The 15,928-nt window shown below is 49.7% G+C and overlaps 1 protein-coding gene across 3 annotated transcripts in view; it reads right to left on the bottom strand.

Annotated features, from left to right (window-relative positions):
- The window catches only part of ARV1 (ARV1 homolog, fatty acid homeostasis modulator), a 430,152-nt gene that overhangs the window by 231,776 nt on the left and 182,448 nt on the right, over positions 1-15,928 (bottom strand). For all 3 annotated transcript variants that reach the window (XM_069606897.1, XM_069606896.1, XM_069606898.1), the window contains one exon: positions 11,076-11,229. In XM_069606897.1, coding sequence (XP_069462998.1) covers positions 11,076-11,229 — 154 coding nt within the window. The remainder of the gene's footprint in view (positions 1-11,075; positions 11,230-15,928) is intronic.

Raw genomic sequence — 15,928 nt, 5'->3', positions numbered from 1 at the left:
TGGCGTGGAAAGAGCCAACCTCGTCTGCTGGGGACGCCCACGGGGGGGTGACGACGGGATGTCCGCTGTGTCATCGCCGCCGTCATTGTCCGTCCCCGTTGCCGTATCCTCTCCCGGCGAGGGGGATGAGGGGTCCACCGGCCTCGCAGGCACGAAGGGCGGAGCGGGGTGGACTCTCCTCCGCTTATTCAGAGTGCTTCCCGACGGGCCTGGTTCTGGCTCGTCCGTCGGGGTGCGTGGTAATCTCGTCCTTATCTCAACAAAATGGCTGCCGAGGTATCCTGGGGCTCGGGCAATGGCTGCGACGGACGGGATGGCCGCTCCATTGGGCCCTGTTCGTCGTCGCTATCTTCGATCACGTCAGCAGGGACCGCCCTCTGGGATCGAACCTTCTCAAACCTCTCGTTGAGGCCTATGAACCTCTCATTGAGGCCTATGGACCTTTCGTTGAGGCCCTTCTCGGTTTCCACCAGTTCCTCCTCAGAGGCTGATTCCGGGTCTGTAATGGCCACCGGCCCCCCCCCCCTCTTTTTCAGCCGGGGGCTTCACGGGGGTCTTAGCGATGGGCTGGAAAGAGGATTCCCTCCGCGGTGGCAGGGATACTCTGGGCCCAGAGGCCGTTTCCATTGGCGTAGTCTCAGCCAGCTTCGCCAGGGTCGCAGCGACCACTTCGGTAGCGGACTTAGCCCGGTGGATCAAAGCCCTCACCACCCTAGGTGCGTCCTGGGCCTTCGCCTTGGGGGGAGGGTCAGCGCCTCGCTCCCCCTTCGAGATCGACCGGGTCCGCTCCAGCGGCCTACCCGGGTTCTCGGACTTCCTCTTCCCCGAACCAGAGCGCTGGTTCGTGGTCAGACGTGCCGGGGAAGTAGCGCCCTGCTTGGCAACCGAAGAGCCCGACCTTTCGGCGCTCCCGGAGCCCGCAGACTCGCGGTGCATGGCCTTCTGTTGGGCCCCCGTCGCTGGGGCACCCTCAAAGGACTTAGAAGCGCGCTCAGACGTCTTCTTCGCCTTCTCACTTGCTGTGCCCTTCTCCAGCCAGGTGGCGAGGTGGGAACGACGATCCTGTTTGGTCCGTTCCGAAAGGTTCTTGCAGAACGCACATTCCTTCTCCACGTGCGTCTTGTCCCCATGGAGGCAGTAGAGGCATTGCGAATGCTCCTCCTCCTTGAAAATGTTATTGTCATGCCTGCGCCATGGGCGCATCCATTTGCGCTCAATATGGACTATTTGTTTATCATTTATTTACAACAGACCCTTGGATCAATCTATATTTACTTTGGGGACTTTATTTCCCATTTGCGAGACTTTGGTGCTTTATTATTTTTTCCAACAAACTACGCATACCACAATGCACTTGGCTATAAGCATCGATTCCTGGCTGTTCCTATTGGTCATCAAAGGAACTACACCCCCCAGAAGCCCTAGGGATTGGCTCTGCTTCCACCAACTCAGGAACAGAGAGGGAGGTGGCCGATTGTCTGCAGGTGTGCTTAGCCAGGTGCAACCAATTAGCCTGCCTCTGTGCTGGGCTAGGCAGTATAAAAGGCTGCTGCCTGCAGTGGCTCAGCCTCTTGCATTGAGAGACCTTCCTCCACCTTTCGTGTCTTTCTACGGATCATTGTATGCTGTTTACCATCACTCCTGCTTGGACCCTGCCTTGCAGCTTGCTACACCCTGCTGCCTACAGCCCTAGCCTTCTGGGCTCCCTGCCTCAGTCCAGCTCCTCTGGGCTTCCTGCCTTGCAGCCTGTTACTCTTCGCTGCCTACAGCCATAGCCTTCCAGGCTCTCTTCCAGCCTCCGCCCTTGCCCTGCCGGGCTCTCCACATTGCAGCCGATCACGCTCAGCTGCCTTCCAGCCTCCGCCCTTGCCCTACCGGGCTTTCTACATTGCAGCTGATCACGCTCTGCTGCCTTCCAGCCTCCGCCCTTGCCCTGCCGGGCTCTCCACATTGCAGCCGATCACGCTCTGCTGCCTTCCAGCCTCCGCCCTTGCCCTGCCGGGCTCTTCACATTGCAGCCGATCACGCTCTGCTGCCTTCCAGCCTCCGCCCTTGCCCTACCGGACTTTCTACATTGCAGCTGATCACGCTCTGCTGCCTTCCAGCCTCCGCCCTTGCCCTGCCGGGCTCTCCACATTGCAGCCGATCACGCTCTGCTGCCTTCCAGCCTCCGCCCTTGCCCTACCGGGCTTTCTACATTGCAGCTGATCACGCTCTGCTGCTTTCCAGTCTCAGCCCTTGTCCTCTGGGCTCCCTGCTCTGTAGCCTGCCTCACTCCGGCTGCCTACAGCCCTTGTCCTCTGGGCTTCCTACTTTGCAGCTGATCACGCTCCGCTGCTTACTACCTACCTTTTTTCGCTGGGTTCTCGGCCTAGCAGCCCTCTACAGTCCTCTGCAACCTTCTACGGTCAACGGCCCTGCCCCTCAGGGCTCACTCCTTGCTGCCCGGTCCTTCTGGGTTCCTTGCCGTGCAGCCTGCTTTACTCTGCTGCCCTAAGCCCTTTCCCTCTGGGCTCTCTACCTTACAGCCCTGCTCCTGTGGGCTTGCTCATTGCTTTCCTGCTCCTCTGAGCTCTCAACCTTGTTCCTTACTGTCCTCTGCTATCCTATCCTGTTACACGACTTTCCCTTCATTTCCTTCTGCTAGTTTGCTATCAACCTCCTTTTCCTGGATTTGTCTGTAAGTATCTTCTCTTGTCCTGTTTGTAGACCCTTTTGTACAGAGCTTGTCTGTTGGTTCCCATCAGTCAACCTCTGCCCCTTCCCTTGTCTCGTTTCTACATTACAGACACCGATAGCTGCTGTTCCAAGTCATGAGCAAACAGCGTGGGCCTCTGTTATAGCAAACTGTGCAGAAGGTTTGAGTATTTCCTAAGGTTTGTGGAATACTCTTTTCCTATATCTGCATACACCCCAAGAGGGAATTCATTCTGTACCTTTCCTTGCTACTCTTGCCTACTCTTTGTTCTCTTTCCTTTCAGCTGTGTGTGTGCTTCTCTGTCCGCTTTATTTAGGCACAACCACCCAAACCCTTTTTGGGTGTCCTGTGCCACTCTTAATAGAGTGCCATCCCTGACAGAATGCAAGAGCTAAAAATGTCTTGTTCCATAGGCCGGAAAGGCACACACAGACCAAAGATGCTTTCCTTTCGGGTTAAGAAACCTTTGCATAAACCTATGGTTTCCCTAAAGACAGCAAACAAGAACCTTAGTCTAAAGGACAGTCTCGCCTTAGTAAACAAAGATTTACAAGCACGGTACTATACTCACTGGCTAGCTGACCCTTCTTCCATGTACATTTATTATGACATTTGCGACTATGACCCGCAGTCCTTATCTGTTGCAGAGCTACAGCAAGATAATGAATTCTTACAGATCTTGTTAAACCAAACAGTGAAAAACACTCCTGCGTCTTCTGACAAGCCTTCTAACACCGCAACAGCCAAGGATATAGCACTCATTGTGGGAGACTCTAAACCAGAATACGCTGTTGCCAGAGTGATATGCGCAAGATCAGCTTGGCAAGCTCCCCAGAATGCTGGAAACCCTTATTTGACAGGACAAGGCAGTCATTATCCTGAGGTTTGTGCATCTGGTCCTGGGTACAAAAGACCTATACTAACCATCGGTTGTCTTAATGCTTCCACAGTATCTACTAACCACAATAACCCTAAGGTCATTCTTCCCATTGCTACAACCGAATTTTCTGCCACACCAGCTTCTGAAGCTTTAGATCAAACTAATGATACTTACCTGCTACACGAACAACTCCTACGCCTTAAAAGAAAGACCGAAGACCTCTATGATGACTTTGTTTATTTGCATTATAAGAATCTTATGAAGGGACACAAGTCACCAGACCATCTGACACTATGTCCAACACCTGACATCTTATCTTTAGAGATCGACATGATAAGGCCTGGAATTGCCACGCAGAAAAGTATACAGACTTATACCAAGCAGATGGAAGACCTAAATATAGCATATGTATCCCTTCTAAAGACTGGCACAGCTCTTTCACCTTCCAGCCACAGAAACTCAGGTTGTTGTACTGACAGAAAAGAATTAACTCCTCCGGTGGGTCAAATCACTCACACAGCCATTACACCACAAGACAAGGGTGGTCTTCTGATTCGAAATCCCTCTGAGTCAAAGGATGGTTCCGCCCTCACCCTTGCCTATTGTCCAGTACTCACACTTACAACCTCTTCTGGAATGACAACGTCAACTGAGGAGACTGGCGCAGTTCACACCGAGCATGCTGAGTTGGCAAGCGGGGCTTACCAAAGTGTGGCTGTGCTATCAGACAACACTCCTGAGCAATCAACATCTCCAGTTTCTTCGATACCCCCTGAATCGCCAGTGGTTGTGGTACCCGATCTACCAGTGGTTGCAACACCTGAACTGTCTGTAGCTGCTACAGCACCCGTACTTCCAACTGCAATTCATGATCTTCCTGATGCTGTGGCTCCTAAACTCCCTGCCACATTTGAGTCTCCTGAAGTCCCTGCTGCAAATCTTGAGGTTGCTATAGCTACTGTGATTCCTGAAGCTACTGCTAATTCTGATGCTCCCGATGCCCAGATTTCTACTTCCTTCGCAGCTGTGCTAGCTGCAGCAGAATCCTCTGCTACACAACCTGGTCCCGCAGCACCTTCTCTTCCTGATCCTACATCCACCATGCTAACGGTTGCAAAGTCAGCGAAGGGTTTCCCTGTTAAGACTACTGCTCCAGTTGTTCCTGCTGGTGTATCTATAGCACTAAGACTGCCAGACTCTACTCTACCAGTCTCATGTGCGTTCCAGCCCGCTGGTTCTCTCATGGCACCCACACACCCAGTTGCTACAGCCTCGATACTCTCTACAGCCATTCAAGATCTCACTGCTGTTGTAACCTCTGAACTGTCTACTAATCATGGGGAAACCGCCGCTGTGACACCTGAACTCTCTGCGGCTAACCCCAACGTTGTCATGGCTGCTCCGGATGTCTTGGAAAACCTTCCTAAAGCTACCAACTCTGCTGTACCTATGTCTCCACCTTCCAGCATCATACTGTTGCCCGTCAAAGCAAAATCTATCATGGAGCCTGCAGCAGTTTTTCGCAGTTCCTCTCTTCATGCACACACAGTTGGGGTTTGTGTTCCAAAGACTTCGTCTTTTCTGATTTCTACATCTAAAGTTCAGAACATTTGTACTGTCTCCGTCATTCAAGACTCTCACCTTGCAACCTTAAACCGTTTCTGGTGCTTCATGATGTGCCTTTTTGGATTAAGACTCTTGTACGGTGTGACAGACATTCTTCTTGTAGGTCGGTCTTCAGGGAGCCTGGAGAGGGGCCTGGAGAGGGGCATACTGTCATGCCTGCGCCATGGGTGCATCCATTTGCGCTCAATATGGGCTATTTGTTTATCATTTATTTACAACAGACTCTTGGATCAATCTATATTTACTTTGGGGACTTTATTTCCCATTTGCGAGACTTTGGTGCTTTATTATTTTTTCCAACAAACTACGCATACCACAATGCACTTGGCTATAAGCATCGATTCCTGGCTGTTCCTATTGGTCATCAAAGGAACTACACACCCCAGAAGCCCTAGGGATTGGCTCTGCTTCCACCAACTCAGGAACAGAGAGGGAGGTGGCCGATTGTCTGCAGGTGTGCTTAGCCAGGTGCAACCAATTAGCCTGCCTCTGCGCTGGGCTAGGCAGTATAAAAGGCTGCTGCCTACAGTGGCTCAGCCTCTTGCATTGAGAGACCTTCCTCCACCTTTCGTGTCTTTCTACGGATCTTTGTATGCTGTTTACCATCACTCCTGCTTGGACCCTGCCTTGCAGCTTGCTACACCCTGCTGCCTACAGCCATAGCCTTCTGGGCTCCCTGCCTCAGTCCAGCTCCTCTGGGCTTCCTGCCTTGCAGCCTGTTACTCTTCGCTGCCTACAGCCATAGCCTTCCAGGCTCTCTTCCAGCCTCCGCCCTTGCCCTGCCGGGCTCTCCACATTGCAGCCGATCACGCTCTGCTGCCTTCCAGCCTCCGCCCTTGCCCTACCGGGCTTTCTACATTGCAGCTGATCACGCTCTGCTGCCTTCCAGCCTCCACCCTTGCCCTGCCGGGCTCCCCACATTGCAGCCGATCACGCTCTGCTGCCTTCCAGCCTCCGCCCTTGCCCTGCCGGGCTCTCCACATTGCAGCCGATCACGCTCTGCTGCCTTCCAGCCTCCGCCCTTGCCCTACCGGGCTTTCTACATTGCAGCTGATCACGCTCTGCTGCTTTCCAGTCTCAGCCCTTGTCCTCTGGGCTCCCTGCTCTGCAGCCTGCCTCACTCCGGCTGTCTACAGCCCTTGTCCTCTGGGCTTCCTACTTTGCAGCTGATCACGCTCCCCTGCTTACTACCTACCTTTTTCCGCTGGGTTCTCGGCCTAGCAGCCCTCTACAGTCCTCTGCAACCTTCTACGGTCAGCGGCCCTGCCCCTCAGGGCTCACTCCTTGCTGCCCGGTCCTTCTGGGTTCCTTGCCGTGCAGCCTGCTTTACTCTGCTGCCCTAAGCCCTTTCCCTCTGGGCTCTCTACCTTACGGCCCTGCTCCTGTGGGCTTGCTCATTGCTTTCCTGCTCCTCTGAGCTCTCAACCTTGTTCCTTACTGTCCTCTGCTATCCTATCCTGTTACACGACTTTCCCTTCATTTCCTTCTGCTAGTTTGCTATCAACCTCCTTTTCCTGGATTTGTCTATAAGTATCTTCTCTTGTCCTGTTTATAGACCCTTTTGTACAGAGCTTGTCTGTTGGTTCCCATCAGTCAACCTCTGCCCCTTCCCTTGTCTCGTTTCTACATTACAGACACCCATAGCTGCTGTTCCAAGCCATGAGCAAACAGCGTGGGCCTCTGTTATAGCAAACTGTGCAGAAGGCTTGAGTATTTCCTAAGGTTCGTGGAATACTCTTTTCCTATATCTGCATACACCCCAAGAGGGAATTCATTCTGTACCTTTCCTTGCTACTCTTGCCTACTCTTCGTTCTCTTTCCTTTCAGCTGTGTGTGTGCTTCTCTGTCCGCTTTATTTAGGCACAACCACCCAAACCCTTTTTGGGTGTCCTGTGCCACTCTTAATAGAGTGCCATCCCTGACAGTTATATAATCCACATCCAGGGCAGTTCCTGAACAGCTTGGATCCGGGCGTCGGGCTCCCCTTGTCCTGGGCCATGTCCGTTGAGGTAGGCCGCAAATCTTCCGGAATCCTCCAAGAAGTGTAAACTCGACAAAAACATCACCCTTGAGGGGCCTAGAAGAATTCCGAAACGGGTCCCCGTTATCGGAAGTAGAAACGGTGGAGCTTAAGGCTCGATGAAACCGAAAAAATGAGAAATACTCCTGAAAAAGCATGAAAACTCAGTAAAAAAACTTCAGAGCTAAACACGAGGACTCCCAACACTTGAGAGTGCTGTAAAAATCTGAGGATGGCTGCCAGAGGCGGGGCTTAGGGAGAGGGCAGTCATTGGCTGGGGGCAGTATGACCCAGAGATCAGTGATTGGTTACTACTAAGAAAGACAGATCAGAAACGAAACTGATACTGATTTTTTCTTTACCGAGGATTCCCAGCCTGAAGACGGGGAATATTCATGAGCATGTGAATCCATGCCAGACCGCATGCTGGAGAAGTACAAGTTAAACCGAAATATCTTCAGACACCCCCTAGCAACTCTTCCCTGAAGTTTTGTGAACAAGTAATGCACAGTAACACTTTAACCAATAAGACAATTGAATTAAAACTGAGCAAAATGGCACTCCACAAGTTAAAACAGTAGGAAGGAAGAGGGGTTTAGAAGATTTGGGTGTGTCAACACATTTCTCATTGAAAACTAATCTAGAGAGAGCAGGTCTAACAAATCAGCCAGAGTCAATAGGCCTGAGCCAGAGTCAGTGATACAGGACCAAGAGTTTAGGAGCAAAAATGTTCTTGTAGCTGCAGTCAAGTCTTTAGTAGAAACCTTTTGAAGAGGTAGATGAAAGGCGAAAGATAATGTTAAGAGAGAGGGCGGCCAACCACACAAGTAGTTAAAGGATTTAAAACACCTTTAGGGCTACCACGGAGAAAGGGCGGCTGGCGGAACAATGTACCTTAAACGTGGAGAAGTGGCTCCTGCGGTGGCGGTTGTTCCTGGTAGTTCCTGCAGGTCGAGGGGTCCAACAGAGGAAGAGAGGCTCTCGTCGTGGAGGATGGTTCGAGTCGCTGCACTACCCAGGGATGAAACCAGCCACGGTGCTGCCAAACGAAGTTTAAAAGGTACGCTCCTTTTAATCGCGGTCCGGGTCGATAGCTGCCTGGCTATCCGGTCTTCAAGTGCGGGGCACTGTCGAGTCGACCAAGGCAGGTCCGAGGATGCGATAGGTGAACTGGTTGACCCCACCAGCTCAAGGGAAGGAGGCTCCTCCGCTGAAGATCTCCTCTCGTCGTGTGGAAAAAAAGTGGTGAGACGATCCAGCAGGGCTTCACCGGTGGTGTGGATGCTGAAGATGTCTCTGGCTTCTCTTCCCTTCGGTTCCGTCGTTCCAGTGGCAACGTCTTGCTCTTCCAGTCCTCAGGACCCTGCTTCTATGCAGAAAGAGACCCATTCATACAGCCTAGCTGTCACTCACACAGTGGAGTGGTCATCTTGGCGGGAGACCCTCCAGCCTATCAGGTTAGAGTGCGACCTGAGTTGCGGTGGCAACTCTGTCCAGGGGTTCTACTCCCCCTCCCAAACAACAGACCCACCCCAGACTCAGTGGCGCCGAAAGGAGGGCTTCTTGGCAGAAGCCCGCCAAAAGTACAAACAAAGGATCCCCGACCTGGGTTAGGAAAATGGAGTAAGAATCGAGAAAGAAGTTTAATCAAAGTTCTGGCAAATAAAACCTACCGGAATAAAGTTAATAAATAAATTGGCGGTATGTTAGAGGCTGTCACTAAAAGTGGTAGCCTCGAACAATGGGAAAATCCCATAGAGAAATATTTGCGGTTGAATATAAAAGGTAGTAACCACTGCCACCAGCCAGAAACTTTGTAGAGGGGGACTTTAAGGTACCCTCTCGAAAATGAACATAGGGGAAAAACTATTAACCCCTTCCAGTACTTCCATATTAAGATGGGGTGTACTGGTTAAGTTCATAAAAATCGACTAGTAAAGTCAATGGGGACTTTACATGCCCTGGGAGACAGTAGTCAGTCCCAGAGTATGGAGTCTATATTTGGGGGTCGCTACGACAACCCTGTGTCGGGGCACGGAGTGTGTTGTGTGACACATGGGCATAAAGATGGTTCCTATGGGTGAGAGAAAAGATCCCATAGGCATTAAACACAAAAATAGCCTAGAAGACAAATAGCAAAAATGCCTAAGAGTGGCAAAAAGAGTCTCACTCTTAGCAGGTAAAAAGAAACAAACCCTTCAAATCCAGCAAAGCTGCTGGGGGACTCTATAGGTAAGGGAAATTAGCCATGAAATGAGAATTCTCCCTAACACAGATTAAAATCAGGCGGGAGCTGTCTCGGAGTTAGACCTACTCCATTGGCTGCTAGCCACGTCCCCCCTTTTTAAATGATGTTATATTACGTTAGCTTACTGCAATTTATACTGCAGCTATTTGCATGGTCTGCAGGTGTTCTTGCTGATCTGAAAGTGCACAGGGTGGTTTAGGGTTAGTAAGGAGAGGGGAAATTCGAAATAGCTTTGTTGTTGGGTTGATGTGTGTAGACCAGAAATAACCCAAGCTCTGTGTGAGAGTAAGTTCCAGGTGTTCAGTGTCAAGGAGATAGAGGCATTTGTGTCAGAAGGCAACCTTGTTTGCCCATGTTGCAAGGATGCCATGGTTTTGTTATGCAAGTTGGCTGTAGCAGTGCCATAGTTTTTTTGTTTGAAATCATTTGGGAGGGGCTTCTAAACTACTGCTTGGGAGTGGCTTAGTTGGTCTGTATATAGCGAGTTTGCGCGTGGTAGTTGATCGCATCAGTTGGGTAGGGTTATTGTGAGACACCAGAGAGCGGATCAATATCAAAGCATTCATTGTGGATGGGCACCAGGACGCAGTTGCAGAATATTGCAAAATATAGCAGGACAACCTACGGCAGGGGCCTGCAACCCTTGACTCTCCAGATGGTTTGGACTACAACTCCCATCAGCCGTAGCCAGCAAAGTAAATGGTGAGGTATCATGGGAGCTTTGGAGAGCCAAGGGTTGTAGATCCCGAACCTAAGGTGTGACCTATGTGGGGAACCAGGGAGCAGAACGCAGTACGTAAGGCTTGTAGTGGAACATTCTGGGCAAAGTGTTTCTGGTGACATTCAGGGAGGAGTCACATTATAATGTGAGTTATATTGTTGTGAAACGGAGAAGACCAGAGATACCATGGTTAAGGGCCTACAAACTCGCTGGGCAAGCCAATAGCAGAGACCCATCTAAGTGGTTTTCTTGAGCAAAAGGCATAGTATTTGTTCTGAAGATGAGTAGGTGATTGCTGGGACTCTTTGGGTGAGACTCCCGTACTATATCTAAAATACTCATAGGATCTTAGGTAGGGGAACTGAAGCATAGCATTCCTACCCCTGGATTGAATAAGGTCATCATCTCCTGGGCTGAGTCACCACCCTCACTAATTAAAGGTTGCACTGCCCGTTGCTTTCCTCTAAATTCCAGATGAAATATCCCTTTTGTTGATCAGACAAAGAGGTTAGTCAACATCTGGCCCTATGTCCAACTTGTCACTGTGTACTCAGCAGACAAGTACTCCTAAATGGCTATACAATGCCATGTAGCCCTCCACAAAACAAATAACCAATACCACCTATCCCCAAGGGGATCTCACAGTGCATAATAGTCCTATCATCAGGGTGGAAGAACACAAACTAAGCGGTAAATGTACTTGTGGTACAACATAGAACCGTGAAGTTAGAGGTGGCAGGAGTGTAGACACAGGCATGGACATTTTTGCCACCAAAATGCAATTCAGACAGTGTGTGAAACAGAGATATGTCATCACTCTGTGTATGACGTCTTATCACTACAAACAAAATCATTCATAGAGAGATAAATGTACATTCTTACCAAGGCATGCTATTCCAAACATCCGGTAAAAATCCCATTCTTTAGCATATCTAATTATGTCTTCGGGGTCAGTGTTCTGGGTCGAGCCCTGCAGCTGCAACCATCGCACATATGCTTCACACAGTAAACAAAATATACAAAGCTTTCCGTGAATCTAGAAGACAGAAACAGGACAAAGGCTATCAATACCAGAATAGCGATGTAGGACTGCAAAAATAATGATAGCTTGTTTGTGGAACAATTGAGAAACTGAAAGGAGAAGTTAGGTACTCAATCTTTGAATCTTGGCAAGTGGCTTTATTTTATGTGACTAATCCAGGGAGATAGTCACCTCTCCTCAAGGGGGAGCCACCCCGTTGGGGACTAGGGGGGTGAGGCTACTACACTTAAGACCCCCTAGGGGACAGAGTAAGCGGGATCCCTCTGGAGATGACAGTGACAGGAAAGACACAGACAGGAGTGTTAAGGATTTCTGGTCTCGGCCTAGTCTGCAGCGCACAACTGAAATTCTTGTCTTTTATATTGATTCAATATTGAGATGGTACACCGCTCATATCACACCCCCTTTTCAAATACCCCGGGTCACAATGGACCATGAACCAGGCTGGTTGGTAAAATACAATATTTATTTATTTTAAAATTCAAAAGAAATCATACATTTTTAATATGGGGCAGCAATCACCAATGGGGTGATAATTGTAATGAGAATGTGAGCAATGCACTGGGTTTAACTTACTACTGGAACATATTCAACGCACAGCAGAATAGGAGCACTTTTGGTTTAGGCAAGATAGCACTTAAGTTAGAATTTCCCCCTGCAATGTTCCCTCAACCCACAAATAATCAATTCTGAGTGGATAAACAGAAGCATAAGGTAATCAGGAATGACAAATAGGAAACAGAATTCAAATCTGACCTTCCCTCCCCAAATAAGAGACAAACGGATTAGAAACCCCTTGGAATGTTATAAAATGACACTCGGAAATGGACAATTAAATAATGAATGTGTGTGAAAAACCTTGAAGCAAATATAATTCCTTACTAAAGCCACAATGCACATACACTAACAATCACAAAGAATGGATTTTCAAAAAGCATACAATTCGAAAATGAGTGGCAGGGTTAACACAGATTGAAGCAAAATGACACGTTGGAAACTTTGCAAACTTTGCAATTCCCGCCTGAAATTACCCAAACAATTTTTAATAAAAACTGGTGAAATACAATGATAATGATTTGGAGTGCAGTTTTTTGTTTGGGGTGTAGATTTATATCTCAGGTACAATATTGAAGTGAAAGTAAGTCTCTAGCTGGTAACTTGGGTGAGTTATGCAAGATAGAGCTAGGGTCGTTTTTAGGATAATGGAGCAGTGAAAAGGGGAATCGGCTATAAAATTGAAAGGCAAATCTCACTTAAACTAGATTTAATGGCTAAGAAAAGAGGAACGCCACCCGTGAATCTCAAAAGTTACGCTGCAGTTGTAACCTTTCATGCAGTGTACCCATTTTCTTTAAGGAAAGAACAAGTTACTTTCTTACCTGGTAACGTTCTTTCGATGGGATGTTCCGACAACATATTCCACATCTATTACAGGTAATCACCACAGCTGTGATGCTTTGGAAATTTTTCTTTGTCCTGCTTCGATGACGTCGATACGCTGTCCTCGAGGGCCTCCGTCGAGCCGACGTCACCGGATGTTATAAGTAGGACGCATGGTGCCCGTAGCCTCAGTTGTAGCTTTTTCCTAGAACGTGTGGCACCAATCTTCTGCCATAATGACTACAGAAAGCGTTGCGGAAATGAAAGCTGAAATCGCATAAGATATTCTGTAGAGGGGGAGGTAGGGAGGGAGCGAGGTGGAATACGTCGCCGGAACATCCCATCGAAAGAACGTTAGCAGGTAAGAAAGTAACTTCTTCTTCGAAGGGATTGGTTACCCCGACGTATTCCAAATCTATGAAAGACTCCCAAAGCAGTACCAACATAAGGAGGTGGGAAAGAATTTAGAATTTTAGAATGCCCAATTAAATTGCAGAATAGAGGACCGCCTTGCCAAAGGCCAGATCTTGCCCATGGATAGAATCCAAGGAGTAGTGTTTGAAAAAAGTATGGACAGAGGCCCATGTGGTTGCTTCACAAATGTTATGAATGGGAATACCCCTCTGCAGGGCAGTAGAGGCAGCCACACCCCTAGTAGAATGGGACTGTAAGCCCACCGGAGGGTCCTTACCCGCCAAGCGGTAACATTCAGAAATTGTCAAGATAATCCATCTAGACAAAGTCTGTTTAGTAACAGCTTGTCCCAAACGCCTTCCAGCGTATCCAGTAAAGAGCTGATCGTCCACTCTGACCAGGGACATGCGTGAGATGTAGAAACTTAAAGCTCTCCTAGGATTCAACCTATGCAGCCTCTCCTCTTCCTTACCAGGATACGGAGGAGGATAGAACGCGGGAAGAACAACCTTCTAGCTTAAATGAAATTCCGACACAACTTTCGGAAGAAAAGAAGGACAAACCCTAAGGACAACCCTGTCCTTATGGAACACAGTGAAGGGTGGCTTAACGGAAAGTGCCTGCAACTCACTCACTCTGCAAGCGGAAGTGACCGCAACTAAAAATACAGTTTTCAAGGTCAACAGTCTCAAAGGGCAAGAATGTAAAGGCTCAAACAGAGCTCCCATGAGGAATTTTAGAACCAGGTTCAAATCCCAACCAGGCACCTAGAAATTTGACGGTGGGAACACATTAGTTAGCCCCTTGAGAAACTGGGAGATCAAAGGAATCTTAAAATAAGAACACTCCTCAGACGAGCGCTTAAATATGGACAGCGCTGCCAGGTAACCCTTAATGGTACCCACTTGCAGGCCCTTGTGGGCTAAAGAAAGCAAAAAAGACAGAACCACAGGAATGGCACATGAAAAAGGATCCACATTCTGAACCCTGCACCAGTCGCAGAACTTTCTCCAACGGCAACGGTACAGTGACTTTGTTGCGGGCCTTCTGGCCGAAAGCAACACCTCCATCACATCTTCAGGAAGGTCCCAATCCTTATACCTCAACCTTTCAGAAGCCAAGCATGAAGGTTGAGGGACTTGACCTCTGGATGGAGAACCTGACCCTCCTCCCATGAAAGCAGATCATCTCGGTAGGGAAGACGGCGTGGAGGGCAGATGGATATGTCAAGAAGGTCCCGGTACCACGTTCTCCGAGCCCATGCCAGAGCAATGAGGATCATCCAGGAACCGAACCTCCGTAACCTCCGCAGCACTTGCAGAATGTCGGGGACAGGAGGAAATGCGTACAGCAGTGGGAAGGACCACTTCACAACAAACGCGTCCCATAAGGCTCCTCTTGGAGGAAATTCCCGCGAGAAGAGATCCACTTGTGGGGTCCCCCAAAGGGCGAAGATCTCCAGGAGAATCTCCTGAGCCAGCTCCCACTCGTGAGAGAGCGTGCTCTGCCTGTTCAGAGCGTCTGCCGCCACGTTTTCGTCTCCGGCAAGATGAACTGCCGAGATCGAAATTTCCTGCTGGATGGCCCAGAACCAGAGCTGCATCACCTCTCTGCACAGAGGGAGAGAACCTTGCCCCCCTTTTTGTTGAGGTAGTGCATGGCCACTGTGTTGTCCGTCAGAATCAGGACATTCTTCCCCCGCACAGACGGCAGAAAAGCCTTCAGGGCTAGCCTGATGGCCCTCAGCTCCAACAGATTGATATGGAGTCTGGACTCCGACAGAGACCAACGACCGCTGACTGTCAACTTGTTGGCATGAGTTCCCCATCCCGTGAGGGACGCGTCTGTCACGATCGTTACCTCCGGCCAGGGTAGCCAAAATGGAGCCCCCTTCATCAGATTGCCTTCGACGGCCCACCACGGAAGATCCTGGGTGACCGAGGACGGCACCTGAATGGGGTCCGACATCCTGCCGGAGGACTGCGGCCACTGGAGTTTGAGAGCCCATTGCAGAGATCTCATCCGCAACCTAGCCTCTGGCATCAGAAGATTGGAGGATGCCATGAGGCCATGAGGCCGAGCAACCTCAAGAACTCGAACGCCGGGAGACTCTGGGCATGTTGAAACTTGTGCACCATCTGCTGAATGTGATGAGCCCTCACCTGGGGAGGAAAACACTGCCCAAAGGACGTGTCGAGCACTGCTCCGATGTACTGGAGCCGCTGAGTTGGCGTCAAGTGGGACTTCTTTAAGTGACAGTTGACTGACAGATGATCCAGGACTTGCTCGGGAGAGCGCGCCCTGATCAACCAATCATCCAGGTAGGGGTAGAATGAATCCCCCCTTTCCTGAGATACGCTGCCACCACCACCATGAGCTTGGTGAAGACCCTTGGGACGGAGGTCAATCCGAATGGCAGGACCCGAAACTGAAAGTACGAGTCGCCAACCACGAACCTTAGGTACCTCTTGTGCTTGGGATGAATCGGCACATGAAAATAAGCGTCCTTGAGGTCTAGAGACACCAACCAGTCCTGAAGTTGAAGGGCCTGGGGGGCTTGAGAAAGATTAACCATCTTGGACTTATCCTTTCTGAGGAGCTTGTTCAAACCATGCAAGTCCATGATGAGTCTCAATCCCCCGTCTTTTTTTCAGGATCAAAAAATATGGGGAATACCATCCCTTGTTCCTCTCCGCCACAGACACCAGCTCTATGGTGCCTTTCTCCAGCAGGGATTTGATTTCCTGCGCAAGGAGCGGATCCGGACTCTTCAAAGAGAGATTCCCTGGTGGATTGTCTTGAGGCCTCTGCCGGAAAGGAAGACAGAAGCCATGGGCTATGATCTCCAGAACCCACACATCTGAAGTAATGGCATGGCATTCTACAAGATGCTACGCCA

Source organism: Ambystoma mexicanum, chromosome 4p (assembly GCF_040938575.1).
Source record: "Ambystoma mexicanum isolate Mex_15411 chromosome 4p, UKY_AmexF1_1, whole genome shotgun sequence".
Lineage (NCBI taxonomy): Eukaryota > Metazoa > Chordata > Amphibia > Caudata > Ambystomatidae > Ambystoma > Ambystoma mexicanum.
The sequence above is the reverse complement of the archived record's forward strand: the minus strand, read 5'-3'. Positions and strand labels throughout refer to the sequence as shown.